Source organism: Notamacropus eugenii, chromosome 6 (assembly GCF_028372415.1).
Source record: "Notamacropus eugenii isolate mMacEug1 chromosome 6, mMacEug1.pri_v2, whole genome shotgun sequence".
Taxonomy (NCBI): Eukaryota; Metazoa; Chordata; class Mammalia; order Diprotodontia; family Macropodidae; genus Notamacropus; species Notamacropus eugenii.
The window spans coordinates 259,792,747-259,814,432 of NC_092877.1; the positions used below are offsets into that span (position 1 = coordinate 259,792,747).

General features: G+C 35.4%; 1 protein-coding gene across 14 annotated transcripts in view; it reads left to right on the top strand.

Annotated features, from left to right (window-relative positions):
* MYCBP2 (MYC binding protein 2) overlaps nt 1-21,686 on the top strand; it is a 317,910-nt gene that overhangs the window by 81,508 nt on the left and 214,716 nt on the right. For all 14 annotated transcript variants that reach the window (XM_072622185.1, XM_072622187.1, XM_072622188.1 and 11 more), the window contains exons 9-14: nt 855-928; nt 5,576-5,714; nt 10,342-10,418; nt 14,106-14,310; nt 15,629-15,793; nt 17,648-17,806. In XM_072622185.1, coding sequence (XP_072478286.1) covers nt 855-928; nt 5,576-5,714; nt 10,342-10,418; nt 14,106-14,310; nt 15,629-15,793; nt 17,648-17,806 — 819 coding nt within the window. The remainder of the gene's footprint in view (nt 1-854; nt 929-5,575; nt 5,715-10,341; nt 10,419-14,105; nt 14,311-15,628; nt 15,794-17,647; nt 17,807-21,686) is intronic.

The following is a 21,686-nucleotide window of genomic DNA, read 5'->3' on the forward strand; positions in this document are numbered from 1 at the left end:
ACAACAATCACTAACGCAGATCCCATTGGTGCTTCTGTAATACAGGTATCCCTTGTTATGTAAACAGACTTGATATGTAACACATTTTTAAAATGTAGGATTAAAATTCCAATAATTCATATGTCAGATAAGGATACTTCTGGTAAAATATGATAGAAGCTTGTTTTTAAGAGTAAATTATAACTATTTAAAAACAGGCAGAGCACATACTCCCAACGAAAGGATCCTGGTTTCTAGACAGTGCCGAAAAGTACAAGAAACTATAGAAAGAAAATCTGAATTTCACAGACTGCCAGTATGCATACTTGTAGAGCTTTGAAGTGCCACTGGGTTCTGAAGTGTGTGCGTCTGCAAAACAAGGGATATCTGTGATCAGGCAGCGATAGACCCCGAGCGAGAGAAGCCTTTACGGCCATGAGTGCTTTTCAGTGGAACTAACCGCAGCGGGTTACTGTACCCCTAACTGCGAAGGGGTACATTGTTGCCAGCATTGCATGTGGCTGTATTGCAACAATTATGATCAAGATTATCGCTTGTTCGTCACGGTGCATGAACACTACCAGACTGTGCCTAAGAAGAACTAATTTGGAAGCGAGGTTGACACTGAGATCTTTTGAGTATTAAGGACTGAAGAAATATTAAAGCCACAAAAATTTGTAGGTAGCATTGTTAGCTGAATTATTTAGATTGTCTTAATTTTGGTGAATTCTTTAATATAAATTTCAGTCTCCTTAAATTAAAACCTATACTTATTCCTTGGAGAACTCCCATTGTGACATCATCAAAGGAGTAAGGTCCTTTCTGGGTTGTGTCTTTGTGTTGTAATATAATTATTTTTACTTCCTTCTGTACAGATTGCCACACAGAAGGACAGAATATTTTATTCACTGATGGAGAATATATTAATCAGATAGCTGCTTCAAGAGATGTAAGTAATTTTGTGTAATTCAATAGCTTTCATTTTTATAACGGAAAATGACTTGATGGTTAGCTTCTAGACAAAAATATGTGGTCTGCACTTGAATTGGTAGGAAAAAGCATTGTAGGGAAAAGATTACTGTCTCATGTTTGACTACCGATGCCAGTTATTTTGACTGTATTCCCAAATTACCTATTATATACTTATCCTTAGCAAGCTATCTCAAAGATGTGAGCCTTGAATTGTAAAGAGAATCTTAAAGAAGACTGAAAGTATGTAAATGGAAAAATAAAAATATAACACTATTCTTGAAATAATTCAGTATTTGTACATCATTAGCTGGATCACTCATGATATGCTGCTGTCATATAGCTGTTTAGCAACCATGTTAGCTATTTAGATTTTTTTACTTTAATTTTTTACATGTGCAGGAAACTAAAAGATACAATGATTTGAACTGTTAGAAACTGTTAGAACTGTTTGAAAAAATTGGGCTTCCTTTTAAAATGTATATTAAAAGTTTTGATGCAGCTGTATTAGGCACAAAAAAATTAGTACAAATAGGTAGTGCAACATAATGGATTGAGAGCTGAGGAGTCAGGCTTCAAGTTCTGCTCTCAACATGTACTGACTGTGTGAACCTGGGCAAGTCACATAACTTCTTTAATGGTTTCAGGAATATCTTAAAGAGTGTAAGTTGGAAAGGAGGTATCATTTTGCATTGGTAGATAGAGTACTTCATTAGGAATTCCTTACACTGATTAAATCATAGGTCCAGGTTTGTCTGTTTTTTTAAGATTACTTATATTATTCAGTCTCATCTGAACAAGTTTGGTTTTCAGAAAATTATATAATTAAACTCATGAATTTGTTGTTTTCTTTATAGAATAAATTTAGTGGGAGATTGATATTTCTTGGGTTCCATGCAAGAGTGTTAATTATTAAAGTACTAAAAGATAAAACTATTTTACATTGTGGTTTACATTGTGGTTAGACAGTAAGAAATGTATCATAGTGAGGTTCTGGTGTGTTTCTTATTATATAGGAGACGAATGAATGAATGAATGAAATGTCCTAGACCTTCTTCTCTTCTTTTTCACTAGATGTTCTTATCAACTCCCATGGTTTCAATTACCATCACTCTACAAAGGAACTCTGAGATCTTATTGTCTAGCCCTAAGCTCTCTGCTGACCTCCAGTCCCTTATCTCTGACTGACATCTTGAATAGAGTGTCCCATAAACATCTTAAACTCAACATGTCCAAATTTGAACTCATTATCTCTCCACTCACCCCCCAACCCTTCCCTCTTCCCAACTTCTCTATTGATATTGAGGATACCATCATCTTCCCATTCACCCAGGTTTGAAACCTAGAGATCATCCTCACTCTCTCTGATCTCCTATCCAGTTGGTTTTCAAGTTCTCTCATGTCTGTCTTCACAGGCTCTCCTCTATGGCCTCTTCTCTCTACTGATACTGCCAACATCTTTTTTGTGTCTCTATTAGCTGTGGTGGTAGAAGAGCAAGGGGCTGGGACAAAAGCAAGTTGGCTCTGATCAACAGAAACAGTCACCAGGTTGCCTTCCTGGGAGGACAGTTGTGAGACTGGACAGGAAGTAGAATTGCTTGTTTGGAGGGCACTGGCGTTGTTTGGGCTCTTGGGCTTATCTTCATATCAGTGGCAGTTAATCAGTGGTTGGCACTGGTAGTGATGAGGAGGATGGGTCTTCTTTTCCACGGTGATTGCTCCCATCATTGCTGTTATGAGGCCTGAACTGGAAGCAGGGCTGGTGCTCTGGGGGGGCAGTATTTTTTTTCAAAGTTTTTAACTGTCTTCATTATGATCAGTAGGTAGAGGTTGTGATTTGACTCACTTGGCACATGCTGCCTCCTGTCTCTTCCTCTAAGGTTACAATAGGTAATGACTACTTTTAATCAAGAATATATAACTGTGATAATTTACTGGAGGGCCTTGCTTATGGTAATAAAATGTTATTATCGTTTCTACCTTTACATTTGGATCATGGGAATATGGATTTAGAGCTGAGAGGGACATCACATCATGTAGTCCAGGTACCCTCAATTTCCAGAAGAGGAAACTGAGGTCCACTGAGATTAAGTGACTTGCCTGAGGCTAGATAGTAACAAAGCCAATTGTAACTGATGTTGTACCTAAAGGACCATCAGGCCTTACCATTCTTTTGTTTTTATTTAAAAATTTTTTTTCAACTAACATTAAAAAATATATATCTCCCTCTTCTCACTTCCCCCTTACTTCTCATTGAACAAATTAAGAAATAGACTTGGTGGGGAAGGAGAAGCGTTTATATAGCACCTACTATATAGCACTGTTCTAAGCACTTTACAAATATCTTATTCTTTGCTAACAGCAGCCCTGCAAGTTACTGTTATTATCTCCATTTTACATTTGAGGAAACTAAGGCATACAGAGGTTAAATGAATTGCCCATGGTCAGAAGTAAGTATTGAGGCCACAACTGAACTCAGACCCTCCTGACTCCACACCTAATATTCTATCCACTACACCACACAAAAACCAAAACTTGCAAGATCTATATGTCATTGTAGTCTGGCCAAACTAATTCCCACATCAACCGCATTGGAAGATATCTGTGTCTTGTACATTTAAAATCTATTAAGATCTCTCTGTGAGGAGGTTTGTAGAGTGTGTCATCTTTATTCTTTTGAACTTGTGGTTTAGTACTGCCCTGATACATTTTTAAGTCTTTCAAAGATGATTTTCTTCATAATGTTATCAATATAATAAATTGTTGTAATTCTGCTCACTTCATTCTGCATTACTTCATAAAGGTCTTCCTAGTTTCCTCTAAAATTTTTCATTTCATCATTGTCACAATAATCTTCTGTTACATTGTTTACTGCAATTTGTATTCCCCAGTAGGGCACTCTTTTAGTTTCCAATTTTAGTTACTAGAAAAAGAGCTACTGTAACTATATTTATGTATATACTTTTTTTTTCTTTTTTTATTTCTTTGAGGCTTAGACCATATAAGTCTAGTATTGATATAGCTGTATTAAAGGGTATGCACAGTTTGGTTATGTTCACATTGGAGTTCCAAATTGCTTTCTGGAATGCCCGCTCCAGTTTACAGCAGTGCACTAGTATGACAGTTTTGTCATAGATCAGCCCACATATGTCATCTTTTCCTTTTGTCGTTTTTGCTAGTTTGATAGGTGTGAAGTAGCACCAGAAAGTTAATTTGCATTTCTCTAATTATTAGAGTTTTTGAGCATTTCTCGAATTAATAATTTGAAATGTTTTCATCATTGTTGATAGCTTGGATTTCTTCCTTTGGGAACTACCTTTTCATAAATATTGAACAGATATTTTTATTTAGTCTTATAAATTTGAATCTATTCCTTAAATGTCTTAGAAATGAAACTATTATCAGAGAAACTTGTTACAAAGATTTTTTTCCTATTCCTCCTCTAATTTTTACTATATTATATTTGTGCAAAACTTGCTTAATTTTATATAATCAAAATGGTCCACTCTGTTTTGTGTGATTCTCTCTGTTTATTCATGATCTATTTTCCATCTGTAAATCTGACATAATTTCTTTGTTGTTCTTCTAATTTGTTTATGATATAACTTTATATCTATCTAAGTCATCTATCATTTGGTGCTTATGACGGTACCTGACATGAGGCATTGGTCTAAACCTGTCTTAGGACAAACCTAGGAACTGTTGTCAAATAGTGAGGCTTTCCCCCAGTCACTTGGGTCAAATACTGCTTTGTTTTTTTACTTCTGTGTGTTATGTATCTAATCTATTCCACTGAATCGCCTCCATTTCTTAACCACTACCAAAGCATTTAATGATTACAGCTTAACTCTATTTCCTTCCAACTTTTTTTCATTATTACTTTCACAGTTCTTGACCTTACTTCTTCTATGTGACTTTCATTATTATTTTTTCTAGCTCTATGAAACGTTCTTTTGGAAGTTCAGTTAAAGCACTGCATGGGGCTTTTGCATATGCCTTATCTTTTCCCTTTGCATCCTTTCTCTCTAGCACAAGGCATGGCACATAGTAAATGAATGATAAATACTCATTCATTCATTCATTCTTTCTTTCTTACTGTCACAATTGTTCACCAGGAATTTACAAACTCTGGTCTGCTCGTTAACTTAAGAGTGTGTGTGGGTCTATTTGGGCCTCTGTCTTTGACATTGAAATTATTTTTAAGAGATGTGTAAAATCGTATCCATTTATCTTCATCTTATAGGGGTAGTAAGGACAATCAACAAATATTCAATTTTGTATACTTTCTAAAGGGAATGATGATTCTAAGCTGAAAACTAAATCTGGTACAAGAACCTAAATATCCTCTCCCTCATAGTATGGAACTTAAAAAGGAATTTTAATTTGAAACTTTTCTAAGCGAGTTAATTATTAGAAGTACCAAGAGAAACCTCTTAAAATTCACTTTCATCTTTAAAATGTGGTCATGCAGCATTTACTCAAAGGTCAACTTTTTATTGAGATTCCAGTGCAACTGATAGTTTTCCCTTTTTAAATTTCTATTATTTGACCAAATACACATTTCATCCAGATGAATTTATATCTAATTATGCAGTATTTAATACTTTGAATACTCTGTTTTGTTTAGGATGGCTTCGTCGTTAGAATATTTGCAACAAGCACTGAACCTGTACTTCAGCAAGAATTGCAGCTCAAACTTGCCAGAAAATGTTTACATGCCTGTGGCATCTCCTTATTTGATCTGGAGAAAGACTTGCACATTATAAGTAAGACTGTACAATGAAGATCACTCTGCCAGCTACTTTGATTCTTAATGCTACCTTCTCTTTTAAAACATTTTGAAATATTCACAATCCTACAGTTTGATATTTTGGGATAACTCTGTAGCCAGAAATGAAATCTAGGATTTATATGTGCCTAAGAGTGTGACATGTAAGGGTTTTCATATGTAAAATTTGTGTGAGTTCTGTAGCCACAGAAGCTAAAATTTAGAAGGGGCCTAGATGGCAGTTACCCTTACTTATATCAGAAGAAAAATGCCATCTATGTTTTTTCCCATAAGAATTAATAATATAATTGTAATAGCTAACTTTATATATCTCTTACTATGTGCCAGGCACTGTGCTAAGCACTTCACAATTATTATCTGATTTGATTCTCACAATAAGCATGGAAGGTAGGGGTTATCATTATCTCCTCATTATGCCTCAGGAAACTGAGGCAAACAGAGTTAAGTTACTTGTCCAGGGTCACATAGGTAATAAGTGTCTGTAGCTGGATTTGAATTCAGGTCTTCCTGATTTCAGGTCCAGTACTCTTAATCTACTGTGCCACCTTGCTGCTCTGTGTTTATGATATGACTTCCTATATGTGTTCCTCTATCCTTTGACTGAATGTCTCTGTTTAGAAGATCTGAGTACTTCCCAAGGCCTCCTGTTCCACCTTTGAACTTGTCAGATTGTTAGGACGTTTTTCCTGACATCAAGCCTTAAAGTATCCTTCTTTCGTGCGTTCAACACATTGCTCCTGATTCTTCCTTATGGAACCAAACTGAACAAGTTTCATTTTATTTCCCCATGTGACAATCCTTCATACATTTGAAGACAGATGTTACATTTTCCTAAATCTCTCTCCCAAGTGAAGCATCCCTAGTTTCTTCAGACGTTACTTGCAGAGCATGAACCTTTCACCATCCTACTTGCCCCTCTTCTGAATGTGTTCCATTTTATCGGCACCCAGAACAGAATACATTCTTCCAAATGTGGTCTGAACAGGACATGGTATAGCAGTACTAGCATTTTCCAGACTTTAGACACTACCCTCTGTCTAGACTAAGATTATATTAGATACTTTGCCTTCCAAATTATGCTTTAGACATATATAGAGTTTCTGTGTCACCGCCCATTTGTTCATGTGCACAGATCTTTTTCAGGCTAACAGCTGCCTGGTCATTCCCTGTACCCCCATCTTGTACTTGCAAAGCTGGTTTTTTTTTTTTTTTTATGGAATTGGAAGAATTTGCATTTATCTCTATTAAATTTCATCTTATTAGAGTCAACCCACTGTTTTAACTTGCAAAATATTTTCAGATCCTGATATAATTCAGCATTTTAGCTAAAATCAGCTATTAGTTGTAGTTTTGTATAATCCACAAATTTGATCAGCCCAAGACATTGATAGTAAAGTTAAACATCATTATTAGATTTATAGATCCTTGGAAAACTCCACTATACCTTCTTTAAAGTTGACATAGAATTGTAAATGACTATTCTTTTGTGTTTTGACATGTAGCCTATTTGTTGACTATAATACTCTTTAACCAGTAGCTCAGTTTCTTGTCCACAAGAATTACACAGGAGATTTTTTTTCTAATTCTTTACTAAAATCTAGGTATGTCTGGTGCATTCCTCTCATCTATCAGTCTAGTAACTTTTCACAAAGAAAAGGAAATGTAATTTGTCCTAGCACAGTCTATTCTTGGTCAGTCTATCAACTAATACTTATTAAAACTGTTTTTCAGTTGTCTCTGACTCTTCGTGATCCCCTTTGGGATTTTCTTAGCAAAGATACTAGAGTGGTTTGCCATTTCCTTCTCCACCTCATTTTACAGATAAAGAAACTGAGGCAAATGAGATTAACTGGCTTGCCCAGGGTCACAAAGTATTTGTCTGAGGTCAAATTTAACCTCAGCTCTCCTTGACTCCAGGCCTCGTGCTCCATCCACTGTGCCACTTAGCTACCCAGCTAGATGTCAAGAACTAGGCCAGGTGTTGGCAATACAAAGACAAAAATGAAAGTTCCTGCCCATAATGAAGCCATACTAGCACTTGGTCATCACCACTTCCTTTTCTAAATGTTCACTAACTCTTCCTTTAAAAATATATTCTAGAAATTTGTTAGGAATTAAAGTCAAGCTTACTGACTTGTGTCAGGCAAAAACTATTCTTTTCTCTTACTTGAAAATTGGGCCCACATTTTCCCCTTTCCAGTCCTGCAACACTGAAAAGGGTTCCACAGTCTGTGTGCCAGTTCTTTCAGTATGCTGTCTGGAATATAGTTCATCTGGGACTGATGACTAGAACTTACCAAGGGCAGCTAAGTATTCTTACTGTATTCCTTCTTCTCACACATTCTGAATCCTAATTATTTTGTTATTTCCACTTCAAAGACCTTGTAATTTAGTAAAGAAAACAAGGAAATAAGAGTTGAACTATTGTGTCTCTTCATTGTTCGCATCATTGCATCCATCCAGAGAGCACACTGTCTTTTCTTTGAGCCTCCTCTTTTTTCCCAATGTGGCTTTTTTTAACAATCATTTTTATTACCTTTCCTTGCCAACTTTAACTCATTTTGAGTTTTACCTGTCTTGAACTATTTTAAAGGTACTGTGCATTTGTATTAATTTTTTATTTGCCACTGTTTCTATTTTTGTACATTGGTAATTTATCTATTACATTTTTTTTTTTACTCAACTCCATCATCATTGAATATTTTTTTGAGTCTTTAAAATTTAACTATTGAGAGCTCCCCATTTTTCTTGGTTTTGTTTTGTTTTGTTTTAACATCTCTGTTATTCTGCTTGTCCTTTTGGTAAATGCTGTGATGTTTATATAACTTACCCTTTCTTTAATTCTAAGGTACATGTTAGACTGTGCCAGAGTTTCCCCTTTTCCAATGCAAATTCTTGCCATCTAAGAAGGGAGGGGAAATGTTGTTTCTACATGCAGCAATCAGTTAGTTCTTCCTTTTTGGTGATAGTCCAGAAGAGAAGTTCCCCTAATTGCTTCCTCTGCTTTTTAAAGGATGTGTTTATCATTAAGGCAAGTCAAGAAATTACATCATTAATTGCTCTTTTTTTTTTTTTGTCAGGAAAATGTCGCTTTCCCAAATGTCCCTTGGATTGCAGAGTATCTTCCTTATCTTAGCTTGCCTCCGTGCCAGGCTGTGATTCCTTTCTCTAACTTTTCGGCTACTTCCCCTAAGTAACTGTTTAGGTCAATGGCAATTTCATAGTATCCTCTCTTGACCTTTTTCCAAAATCTTTCCTTTGTATTTATTGCCTCTGGTTCCTGAATTTTCTTACTTGATATTTTTTTCTTATCATTAGACACTGCTCAACCCTCACTGTTACCTGTCCTGTTCCTTTCAGACTTGTCTCTCTCCATTTCATTTTGTCTGTTATTCATACTTTCAGCATTTACTGGAGTACATTTGAAGTCATGTGTTTCATTTAGATTTTGTTTTGTGTATTTTTCTGGGCATTCTTTCTACACTGAAATTGCAGTCTGTGGCATAGTAGAACTACTATTTTTATTGGAACTAATAAAAAATTTAGATTCTGTCACAAAAGACAGCTTACTTAAGTCGGAAATATAGTAGAATTAACAAAAGAAAACACTACTAGAATTATGGAGTGAGAATATAGGAACCAGTAAGAATACTTTATAGAGAGTTTGATTTGGAGACAAAGGCATCAGAACTAGATAATGCCCAGAGGGATTTCCTTACTTGCACTGATTTTTAAGATTTTCACAGCCACAGGATTTTCTAACATCATTTAAAAACAACAATTTAACTTTAATTGACAGAAAAGTTTCTGGGCTCAGTCTCTGAATTGAGTACTTGTGCATTATCAGTAAGATGAGGTAGTATGTACTACCTTTTCCTCACAAAAACATTTCTGAAGCAAAATGTGTTCTGTACCCTGAGAATTTGAGTTTGCCTTCCTGTCTCAGCTGTCATGGCCCCAGCCGGTGACTTGGGATGCGATGCAAGCCGTACCTTTTTGGATTAATGTTTTTTTGACTTTGTTTAAACTTGTAGTTATTGATTTGCTTTGTATATTTTAGTTATATAGATTTAAAAACTGACTATATGTAGGAGAATTTTTCATATAAAGATCCACTTAAAAATTTCTAAAAGTTCTGAAATTTGTGATTAGTTTAAATCCTGATTAGTATTACAACATGGATTTTTCTAAAGTTAAAACTATTTTTATGTTATTATTTCAGGGGTGGGGAACCCATGGCCTTGAGGCCACATGTGGCCCTCTAAGGTCCTCAAGTACTACTACCCTTTAACTGAATCCAAACTTCAAAGAATAAATCCCCTTGTTCTGTAAAACTTGGACTCAAGTCAAAAGCCTGCATGCAAGGACCCAGAAGGCCACATGTGGCCTTGAGGCTGCAGGTTCCCCACCCCTAAGTCTTAGCTAAAGTGTAAGTATTCTATGTGGAATGTTGATTTCTTTCACATGAAAATTTTATCTTTTTTTTCCTATTTATGACATACGGTAAATATGATCTATTTATTAGAAGCAAAGGAGCACTTACAATCTTAAGTTATTATTTTAATTATTTGTGCATGTGTTAATTTAAAATTTTTAATTTAAAGGTACAGGATTTGATGAGGAATCAGCTGTACTGGGTGCAGGACGTGAGTTTGCACTTATGAAAACTGCTAGTGGAAAGGTATATTATTTATTTGGAAATCCACTAAACAGTGACATTTATTTAGCTGCTTTGAGAAATGAATGTATTCTGTAACAGTTGTTGATTACTATACAATTTGAAGTAGTATACCTATCTTTTCAGTTGTTGCTTTTCGAATATTTATTTGCGTTGATGTACGTGGTTAGTACTTATTAATGTGAAGGATAGGTTATAAAGTAATGAATAGATATTCAATTTTACTTATGTATTTTTTTGTTTTACAATGATTATTCATCACTTTAAAGCATATTGAAATGTTCTGAAATGCAAAAGAGTAAGAATTTTGTGATTATACTTGTGAAAAAGTGTGCTTGTCACAAAATGCTAGATCTGTGAAACACAAAGAACTTTGTTCCATTGGGCTTGCTATAGACCATGTTCCAAAATAAGACTAGTCTTTTGGCTTCTGTATATGATAATATCTAATGGTTGTCACAATGCTATACGGCTCTACCAAGAAACATGATCATATGAGGGAGAGGACATAGCGTCATGAATCAAGAGATCAAGGTTCTAGTTTTAACTTTATTTTTTTTAAATCTTAGTTTCATTTGATAAATTGCCTTTCTGCACATTAATGTTTATAAAATAGTGATAATAATGGACCAGTCTACCTCATATCTTATTCAGGAATGTATAACTAGGGCTATAGGTATGTGGGAAAGAAAGACTAGGAGTAAGTATTCTCAAATTATAGTTCAAACTACAATAATTTATGGAGAAGCAGCCATGATAGAGTAGAAAATTATTGTTTTAGTAAAAAGAACAGTGAAGACTTGGATGTTCAGCCTTCTGACTTTGCTACTTAGTAAGGAAGTAACATCTCAGCATCTGTTTTCTCATCTGGAAAATGAGGATCATAATAATGCTGCCTACTCCACAAGGTTTAATAGGAAAGCTCCTTCCAAGTTGTAATTTCCCATATAAATGTAAAACTTAAAAAAAATCTCTAAAGTTTATTTTTAATAGTTCACACCACAATGGAAATAATCCTGTAGATCATCATATGAAGAAATATATGCTTCTGTATGTATGTTCATTTTTAAAATGTGCTAAGCATTTACTGTACGCAAAGAAATATGGTACACAAAGATAAAGAAACGTAGGTTAGATAAGATTAGATTCCTGCCCTCTTGGAGTTTGCCATCTAATAGTAAATTAAATCTTTATTATTAATTCCTTACAAGTAAGTTATTTTACTAGTCTGAGGATACAGAAATGAAAAATTCAGTTAAATCAATAAGCATGTGTTAAATAGATGTCACTATCATGGAATCCAGGAATACAAAGTAAAGAATAAAATTGCCTGGGCTCTTCATGGAGCTTGCATTCTTTTGGAGGAGATTGTATACAGGTAAGTAAATATTTATGTAGGTAAGGTGGAAAGAACAGTATCAATTTAGGTAGGGGCAATTACTGTGTATGGAGCACAGGGATATGGCTTAGAGAAAGGCACTGATTCAGCTTGATGAATGGCAGATGAGCTTTACAAGGATGTGGAGATGTAAGATGGATAATGCTGATACCTGGAAACATCTTAGTAGACCAGTTTGACCAGAACATGGAAAGCATGAAAGAAAGTATGTAAAATAAGTATAGAAGGGTATGTGGGAGCCAAATTGTGGAGGGCTGTAAGTGTCACACTTAGGAGTTTGTAGTTTATCTGAGCAGTATCAGGAAGCACCAGAAGACATTTTACGGAGGAATAATGTTATTGGTCCTGTGATTTAAAGATTATTTTGGCAACTGTTGTGAGCAATCCAAAGATTGGAGAGGGAAATGACTAGAAATAGGGACAGGAACAAAATCCATCAGAGCACTTCAATTCAGGTCAGTGCCTTTTTCTGTCCATCAGAGTCTTAGAGAGTTTCCTAGAGCCCTGAGAAGTTGTGACTTGCCTGGGGTCACAGAATTAGTACTTGAATCCAGGTATTTTTCCTGGCTCCGAGGCCTGCTCTCCATATAATTTATCATACTACAACTGTTTCAACATTGGCAAACCAATTATTAGGAGACTTTTTTTTGTACTCCATGCAAAAAGAATAATGGTCATATGAGAGGATAGATGTCGAAAAGGTAGAAATAGCAAAACTTGGAAATTTGATTGACTATAGTCAACGAGATATAAGGAATTCATGGGGAAGGAGAAATCAAAAGTGTCTCTTAAGGTGAAGACTTGGGTGAATTACGGTGTCCTCAACAGAAATTGATAAATGTGGAGGACAGGTTTAGGGTGGAAGATAAAGAGCTCTATTCTGGTTAGGTTGAGTTTGAAATGCTGTTGGAGCAATCACGTGGAGATGATAGAATCATAGATTTTAAGTTGGAAAGAAATTTCCATTAAACCCCATCATTTTGCAGATGACAAAACTGATGCCCAGATTAGGGAAGGGACTTACTCAAAGTCATGTAGGTAAATAAAAGTCAGGGTTGCTATTTGAACCCAGTTCCTCTGTGTCCAAACACAGGTTGCCTCAAAAGCTTAGTGCAATTTAAGCTATTAAGGCTTAAACTATAACACACTACTTCTTTTGCATATTTCTGTAGCATTTTCACATATACACAGTGCTTCTTTCACCGCAGCTCAGTGAGATAGTGTGTGCAAATGTCATTTCTGTTTTACAGATGAATTTGAGAGTCAGAATGTATATGCCCAACAGCACCTAATTAAGAGTAGCTAGCAGCCATTCTGTGATAAAAGATTGAATTTGAGGAGAAAAAGAGTAAGGTTGACTAAGATTTGAGACTTTATAGATGTATACAGATTATAGATAGCAATCACATAAAGATTATAACTGAGCCTGTGGAGTAGATGAGATCACCAAGAGGGTAGAGAGATAGAAAGGGATTTAGGACAGAGCCTAGTTCTTAAGACTTAGGAGAAATAATAAGATAATTACATCACAAATTATGATATAAATTAAAGTATGATTCAGTGCTTAAAAGTGATCGCATATTGTGAAATTTGAGATTTGAAGAGAAGACCTTACTTTCAACTAGAGAGACCAGAATAGGTAGAAGAATTTTTCCTAACCTTAAAGGAAAAGAATGAAAGATTTTGTCAGATAGATACTGGTTTTGGGGAGAAGTAATTCCTGTAGGAAAATACATCAGAATATAGTATGAGTTGTCTGGAACATAAGTGCACCAAGAAGAGCATTGTGAAATGAGCCTAGAAAGGAATGTTGGACTAGAATTGAATTTTGAATACTACATTAATTAAGCTACTATACGTTGATAGTAATGAGAACCCAGACTGGTATAGGGGGGAAGGCTGTGGGGCAGCAAGGGAATGGGACAGTCAAAAATTGCCCCAGAGTTTGAGGTGAGGTGCCTGGGTAAATGGAGGCACCACCAAAAATAATGGCTAAGGTATTTCAGAGGTGTAAGTTTAAGGGTGATAAAGGAGTAGGTTTACTTTTGGGCACATTTATCTTCTCTTTAATATACTTGAGGGCAGTCTCACAGATAATACTTTTGATTAGCTCTACATGTGTCGTTTTATTTATCAGGTTAGTAGGTTTTTAAATTGTTTTTTCTTTCTTAAAATAAGAGCATAAAATCTGGCTGATTGACTTGAAACCAAATTTATGATTATCATGTAGCTTTTGCTCTATTTCAGATCCCAAGAGGTATTCCAAAATAACATAATTCCTTTCTCTTAAGATATATTACACAGGCAAGTACCAGAGCCTAGGAATCAAACAAGGCGGGCCTTCAGCAGGAAAGTGGGTTGAGCTGCCAATTACTAAATCTCCAAAGATAGTGCAGTTTTCCGTTGGCCATGATGGTTCCCATGCTCTATTAGTTGCAGAGGATGGAAGCATATTCTTCACAGGATCTGCCAGTAAAGGAGAAGATGGAGAGTCAAGTAAGTTGCCTTGGTTAACCGTGGAAATAGAATGAAATTAATTTTATCAGAGAATATATTAATTCCATGAATTAGTTACTGTAATAAGTTTATTATCCATTAGTATTATGTTTACTTTGCGTGTTCTTTTTATTGATTTGTAAAATATTGTAAAATAGAAAAATTCGTAATTACTGCAGTGCCTAAAATATCAGATAATATTTTAGCAGTAAGGTTTGCTTTTTAAGTATGACATTATTAAAGATAAAATATATAAATGATCTAAAAAAAATTTTAAACTGCTAGACATTTTTATTCTTTAGTTAAAATTATTTTTCATTCTTAAAAAATGTCTTAAATCTAGTACATATACTTTGTTTCTTATTGTTTATTTGTTTGATAAGCTTATGGCATAAAAGCTTATATTTTTGCCTCGCTATAAAAAAGTATGTATAACTTTGATGATTGTCAAAGAATTATAATTGCTGATGACATTCTAAAGTGATAGGAACTTTGTTCTAGACTTCTTTAGCTAAGAGACCTCTGATGTCCTGCTTCTGTCATGAACTGGCTCTGTGATCCTGGGCAAGTGCCTTGACACATCAATGCCCAAGGAAACTCTCTAAGACTAAGTTACACAACAGGTGCTGACATGAGCTAGTAGAGGGAGTTTCCTTACTGGGAATCTCTCTGTGCTGATGAAGTCACAGACCCATTTACCTGTTTCTTACCTGTCCATTCTGAAGTGTTTATGAAGATTCACTGTGCACTGAGCTCAGAGTTAAAGGACCTGGATTCAGATCCGACTTCTTCCATTATACTGTTTGGGTGACCACTGGCAAATCTCTTCATGTCTCTGAACCAGCCCTTTCTTTTGTAAAATGACGGACTAGATACCTGGTAATGTCCCCATCCAGCTTTCAGTTGATAACCCAGTGTACATGGGAGCAGCCAGGTAGCACAATGGATGGAGTACTAGGCCTCACTTACTAGCTGCATGACCCTGTTCAGATTTCTTAACCTCTCCGCCTCAGTTTCTTCAACCCAAAAGGAAAGGAAAACAGCACCTACCTTGCAGGGTTGTTGTGAAAATATCAAATGAGATAATATTTGTGAAGCACTTACCACAGTGCTTGGCACATAGTAGGCCCTATACAAATGTTTTTTCCATACCTCTTCCCCTTCCCTATATTAGCTAGACTTAGCTTTTATTGTAAGCATAAAAATAATATTTTAATTAATGATTTTAATAGTGTATACTTGGTTTGATTTGCAAGATAGATTCTCTTTTACGCATTAACTTTAAATTACTTTATTTGCCTATTTTTTTTTTTTAAAGCTAAAAGCAGGCGGCAATCCAAACCATACAAGCCTAAAAAAATCATTAAAATGGAAGGAAAAATTGTGGTATATACAGCATGCAATAATGGAAGTAGTTCTGTCATATCTAAAGATGGAGAGCTCTACATGTTTGGGAAAGATGCCATTTATTCTGACAGTTCAAGTAAGTTAACATTTGAAAGTTACATAGCATAGTTGCAAGGATATGCTGAAGAAAATATTAGAAAATATGGGGAAATGCCTATACAGAGGCCACGAAGTGGTGCAGTGATTAGAGTGCAGGACTTGGAATTCAGAACCAGCAGTTCACGAATCTTGCTTCAGACACTTGTTAGCTGTGCAGCCTTGGGTAAATCACTGAACCTCTCTATGGCTTCAGTTTTATTACCTGTAAAATGGGGATAATGACAGCACCTATCTCCCAGGATTTTTCTGAGAATCAAATACAGTAATATTTGTGAAGCACTTTGAAATATCTTAAAGCATTAATGCTAGATGTTATCATTTGTGAGTCATTTACACTCAGAAAATTACATTCTCTGTAGGAAACTAACATGCCATTCCTACTTTAATTTCACTCTTCACTTTGGTCTTTTCAAATATGACTTATTTTATATTTGTAACTCCTTCCTTTATGCTCTGAGATACTCAAATCCTTCCTCATACTCAGTAGCTGTATGACCCTAGGTAAGTCATCTAACCTCTCTCAGCCTCAGTTCCTCATCTGTAAAATGAGAGTGATAATAGGATTATTGTGAGGGTCAGATGAGATGACATATGTAAGACTTTGCAAACCCTGAAGTGGCACGTGAGTGCTCGCTGTTACTAGAGAGAAGTGTCACCGAGGCCATGTGGGATTAGCCAGAGTTACGTGTTGGTGTTAAAATCTGAAAGTTCTAGATAGCAGGGAACAGTCAATACATAGAATGTTAGATCATCTGTATTATGTGAGACTTCATAGCTGTACTATGTTTGTAGTTTGTTAAAACATATTGAAAAACATTGTCTTGGATGAGGAATTTTATTACATATAAAAGATAGTGTTGTCTCTTTGAAAAGAATACATACAAATGATCATTTCAGTATTAGTAGTCACAAATAAGGAATAGAGATTTATTTTCAAAGTACTTAAATATAGGGTGGTATAATGATGATTGCTAAATATAGACATCTATCTGCAAGGAACTTTTATGATACTGGAAATATAAAAAGACCTATGAGTTTACACTTTAAGAAAGAGTTTCCAGGTATTAAAGGAAAGCAGTGACATAATTATTATCAGGTTTAAAACAGTGAGCAAGACTTCATTGGCTATTTAAAAAAAAATTGTAGCTAACATTTATGTAGTTATGTAAGATTTACTGATTGCCTCGTAATATTTTGGGGGTAAAAACCTGTGAAAGACACTAACAGATACCGTTTTCTTCATTTTACAGATGAAGGAACTGAGACTCAGAAAGTATAAGAAAAGTGACCACGGTCCCACAGATAGCATATGTTGAAAGCTGATTTTGAATTGCAGGTCTTTCCTCACTCAGTTCTAGTTCAGTTTTTTTAATCCCATTTATCCCACCATAGCACAATATAGTCAGTGATGGGTCTCAGTGCTTGACATCCAATGAGTACATTATGTCATAAATGCTTGGTAATTACTTAATGAATCAAATTGACTTGACTTGGTCATGTGAGGATAGTCTGATGGCTACTTTTAATAATCAGTGTGTGTGAGAAAGCACTTCATTGGCTTTTCATTAAAAGAAGTGCCTTTCTTATAATAAATTTTGGTGAGGTTTTATTTAATTTTGTAGTGATAAGCCAAATCCATGAAGTAGGTAAACTCTGGGTCCTTTAACCCACCAGGATACCCTATGGATCAAAAACATTTTACAACTGCTCTATCAGTATTGGAGTTTTGAAGAATGTTTATCAATTAAGTATTCTCATGGTCTTGTATAGAATTCAAAAGACATATTCCTGGTCCAGTACTTGTTTCTTACAAATTTTGTTTTCCCAATAGGTTTGGTAACTGATTTGAAGGGCCATTTTGTAACTCAGGTAGCCATGGGAAAAGCTCATACTTGTGTCTTAATGAAAAATGGGGAAGTTTGGACATTTGGTGTAAATAACAAAGGACAGTGTGGACGTGACACAGGTTCCATGAACCAAGGAGGGAAAGGTAAGTATTTAATCTACTCATACCATAAATTTTTCCTTCATTTATATATATATGAGACAATGAAATAGAACCTTTAAGATAATACAATCTTTTTGAAAATATTTTCCCTCTAAATTTGAAAAGTTACTATACTAGTTTATCCTTTTTTTAGTATATACTCTTTGGCTTGTTGATTTAATCAATTTCCATGTTAAATTGTTATCTCTATGCAAATTACTCTGTTATGTCCATCCTTAGTCTTTCCTGGGTTCTAGTTCCACATCACCAGATGCCTTTTGGATAGTTCAAACTTAATGACCCATAGATATCACAAAATCAACATGTCTAAAATAGAATTCATGTTTCCCCCAAAACTTACTCTTTTTTTAAACCTCCCAATTACTGGCTAGTGATACTAGCCACCTTCCTGTTCCCTGAGCAAGATATTCTATCTCCTAACTTTGCATATTTTTATTGGCTGTCTCCCATGCCTGGAATTCTTTCCCTCTTCGTCTGTTTCCTGGATTCCCTGATTTCTTTGACATCTCAGCCAAAATCCCACCTGCTGAAGCCTAATGGTAGGGCCTTCCCTCTAAGATTGTTTCCAGTTTAACTTGTGTGTGTGTGTGTGTGTGTGTGTGTGGTATACATATTGCTTGTATATAGTTGTATGCATATTTTCTCCCACATTAGACTGTGAGCTCCTTGAGAACAGCAGCTGGTTTTTTTTGCCTTTCTTTTCATCCTGCACACTTAGAGCAGTGCCTGGTACATAACAGGCTTAATAGTAGGCATGTTGACTTCACTTTGATAGTAATAATTTATTAATAGCGTGCAGTTGTTAGCATTGAATTATTTTTTAAAATGTCATAAGCTCAAAACAAGTGGACTTATTTATATATCTGTATTGTTAACTTTAAAATTACAGTAACCCCTGTTGGAAAATGAGCTGTGTGAAAATAAGTGCATTTTAAAAGGAGCTAAAACTTAAGAACTTAACCAGAATGTAACCATTTTAATGAAATCTTTCTCATATATACACATATATACATATATGCATGCAAATGTACATGTATTTTATATATATATACACATATATATATCCCTGCTGAATATGAGTATGCTGAATATAATTTTTCATTTTCTTGAACATTTAAAATCAGCCAAATTTTTTCAGTGTACAATATTGATCAGTTATGTGGACTTTTTTTTCTTTTTCTTTAAAAAAGTATTGTTTGCTATATGGGATGGCTCTTTGGGAAGGAGAGTGAGGAAGAGAAAGGATACTGGGAGAAATTCTGGTGTTGTAAAAAGAAAATACGATGAATATTTTTAAAAATCATCAGCTGAATGCCATCGGACAATTCTCTTAGCCCTCTTTTCTGGTACTCCATTCATCTATAAAAATAAAGGGGTTGGACTAATTGAATATAAGATTTCACTGAAGTGCAAAACTATGTATTATATTTACTAATATGAACATGAGGAGTTATGGTCTGCAGTAATAATACCAACACTGATGTCTCAGGGATCATTGATTGTCCCTTCATAGCCCCAGGGTGCTATGTTTTTTTTAAAGTATTGTGATTTCTTTATTGTTAGACTTCCTAATGTTATTTTTTTATATCGTCATTGTGCCTGTGGTCTAGCAGCACCCTCAGCTATTTTTAAGTTCCTGTCTCTGGTCATAACCTTCTGTCTTGTTATTTCTCTGCCTCATTCCTCCTAAACTTTTTCTTCCTCTGTGTGTGACCTGTAGTCTCTTCATCCTTATTCTAGCCTCTCTACACAACTTAGACCAGTCTGTCTACTCTGTCTTCAATCCCTTGCCCTCTTGTTTGGTTGCAGGATCATACCTTGCCAAACTTTGTCTCTGGGTTGCTGATACCATTTGCCTCTTGAACTCCTATTTGTGACACTTAACACTGTTGGAGAAAGTCATGCAACTGTTCTGATTGGGTCCACTACAAATTTATGTTATGTATTCCCAATTGTCCCCTCACTTCTATATGCCATTCATTGTCTCATCCCCCATGGACTCAATATTGTGTGCATCCTATATAGTGTTCTAAACCTTTCCTTCTGTCCTGAAAATGTGTGGACTACCCTCATCCTTTTAGCAAATAAACTATCTTCATATTTTTCTCAGAAAATTGAGACATCTTATCATTTTCCCCAGTTTTATACCTTAGATACCTTTGACATCATTTCCCCATCTACCTCCCTCTGCTCCAGTATCAGTGAACGAGGTGGTCCTTTTTCTTAACAAGTTCATTCCTTGTACGTGTGCCCTTGATCTTTTCCCTTCCTGTTTCCTTCAGGAGACTGCCCCTTCACTCTGCTCTTCTGTCTTTCTAATCTTTAGTCTCTCTTCTGCCTACAAACATGGTCAGATCTTCATATTTATAAAACCTTCACTCAAATCTGCCATTCTCTTAAGCTATTAGCTTTTATCTTTCTTTCCTTTCCTAGCCAAAATCATAGAAAAAACTTTTCTACTTTCTAATTCTGTTACCTTCTTTCCTATGGACTTATCAACCATTTATCAATCTACTGAACCTGTACAAGGTTGTCGGTGATTTCTTTCAATTGCTTAAATTCTTAAGTTTTTGTCCTTGCTCACTCTCTTTTGATACCTACTCCAGCTTGGTGTTCTCTTTCTAAGATTTTCATGACACCGTTCTCCTTAGAATGCGCTTTCTCTAAAGTTCTGTCCTAGAATTTCTTCTCTGCTCTTTATTTTTGTCTTCTCTTTTCACTCTTGGTAGTTTCATTAGTCTCATGGTTTAATTTGTTATCTCATTTCAGATGACTCCTAAATCTATATATCTAACTCTAGCTTGTCTCTTTTCTGAGCTCCAGCTTAGGCAATTATCAGCTTCCTGCTTTATCTCTACCTGGATGTCCCATTGGCATCTCATAATGTTTCTGATCATTTATATGTTTCCAGGCATCATATATTCCCTCACTTTCCTATTTCTTTCAAAGACATTTCCTGTTCTTCTAGTCACCCAGTTTTGTGTCCTAGGAGCTACTCTTTATGCAAGTTATCTTTGATGTTATCTTCCATATGTAGTCATTTGACAGTTTTGTCAGTTGTGCCTTCACAATACAAACTTTTGCATCTATCTACTTCTCCACATTCACCTCCTCAAACCATCATCATTTCTCATCTGAACTATTATAATAACTTCCTAACTAGATTGTCAGCTTCTTGTCTCTTCAAACTCCAGAGTTGCCAAAGTAAGCTTTCTAAAGCACAGGTCAAAATATGTACCTTTCTGGCTTTGGAATATCTGTGGCTCCCTTTTGCCTCTAAGATAAAATCTAAACTCTTCAATCTGGTGTTTAAAGCCCTTCACAGTTGGATTCTACTCTGCCTTTGTGGTGTTAGCAGTTTCCCAAAATAGTTTCTTTTCAGATGACTGTTTTGTAGCTTAGAGCTGTTTTTTGAAAATATGAAGCTCTAAAGAAGTCTTTGCAGAACTAAAAAATGTTGAAGAAACTTTATTCTGTTACATCAGGCTTACATTGAACCAATCACATCTGGAGTTACTTAAAGTGTGTATTTGTTTGTGTGTGTGTGTGTGTGTGTGTGTGTGTGTGTGCATGCTCACACGTGCACACATATGTGTCTGTGTCCACGCATGTACAGGGATAGGAGGCCATCTGTTTCTTTCCTTGAAAGCTTCAAGGTGCTTCCTACTTCAAATCTTTTTCTTTTAACATGTTGCCTCTTTTCTCCTCTCCCTCCTTGTTTTTTAGTAAAAGAGTTGTTAGTTTGCTTTCAAGTTAGTATTTTTTTTTTAGCTATTAGGCATTCTGTATCCTCATCTTTTTAGGGAAGCTGGCTAGAGTGCTGATCCTAGAGTCAGAAGAACTCACTTTCTTGAATTTAAAT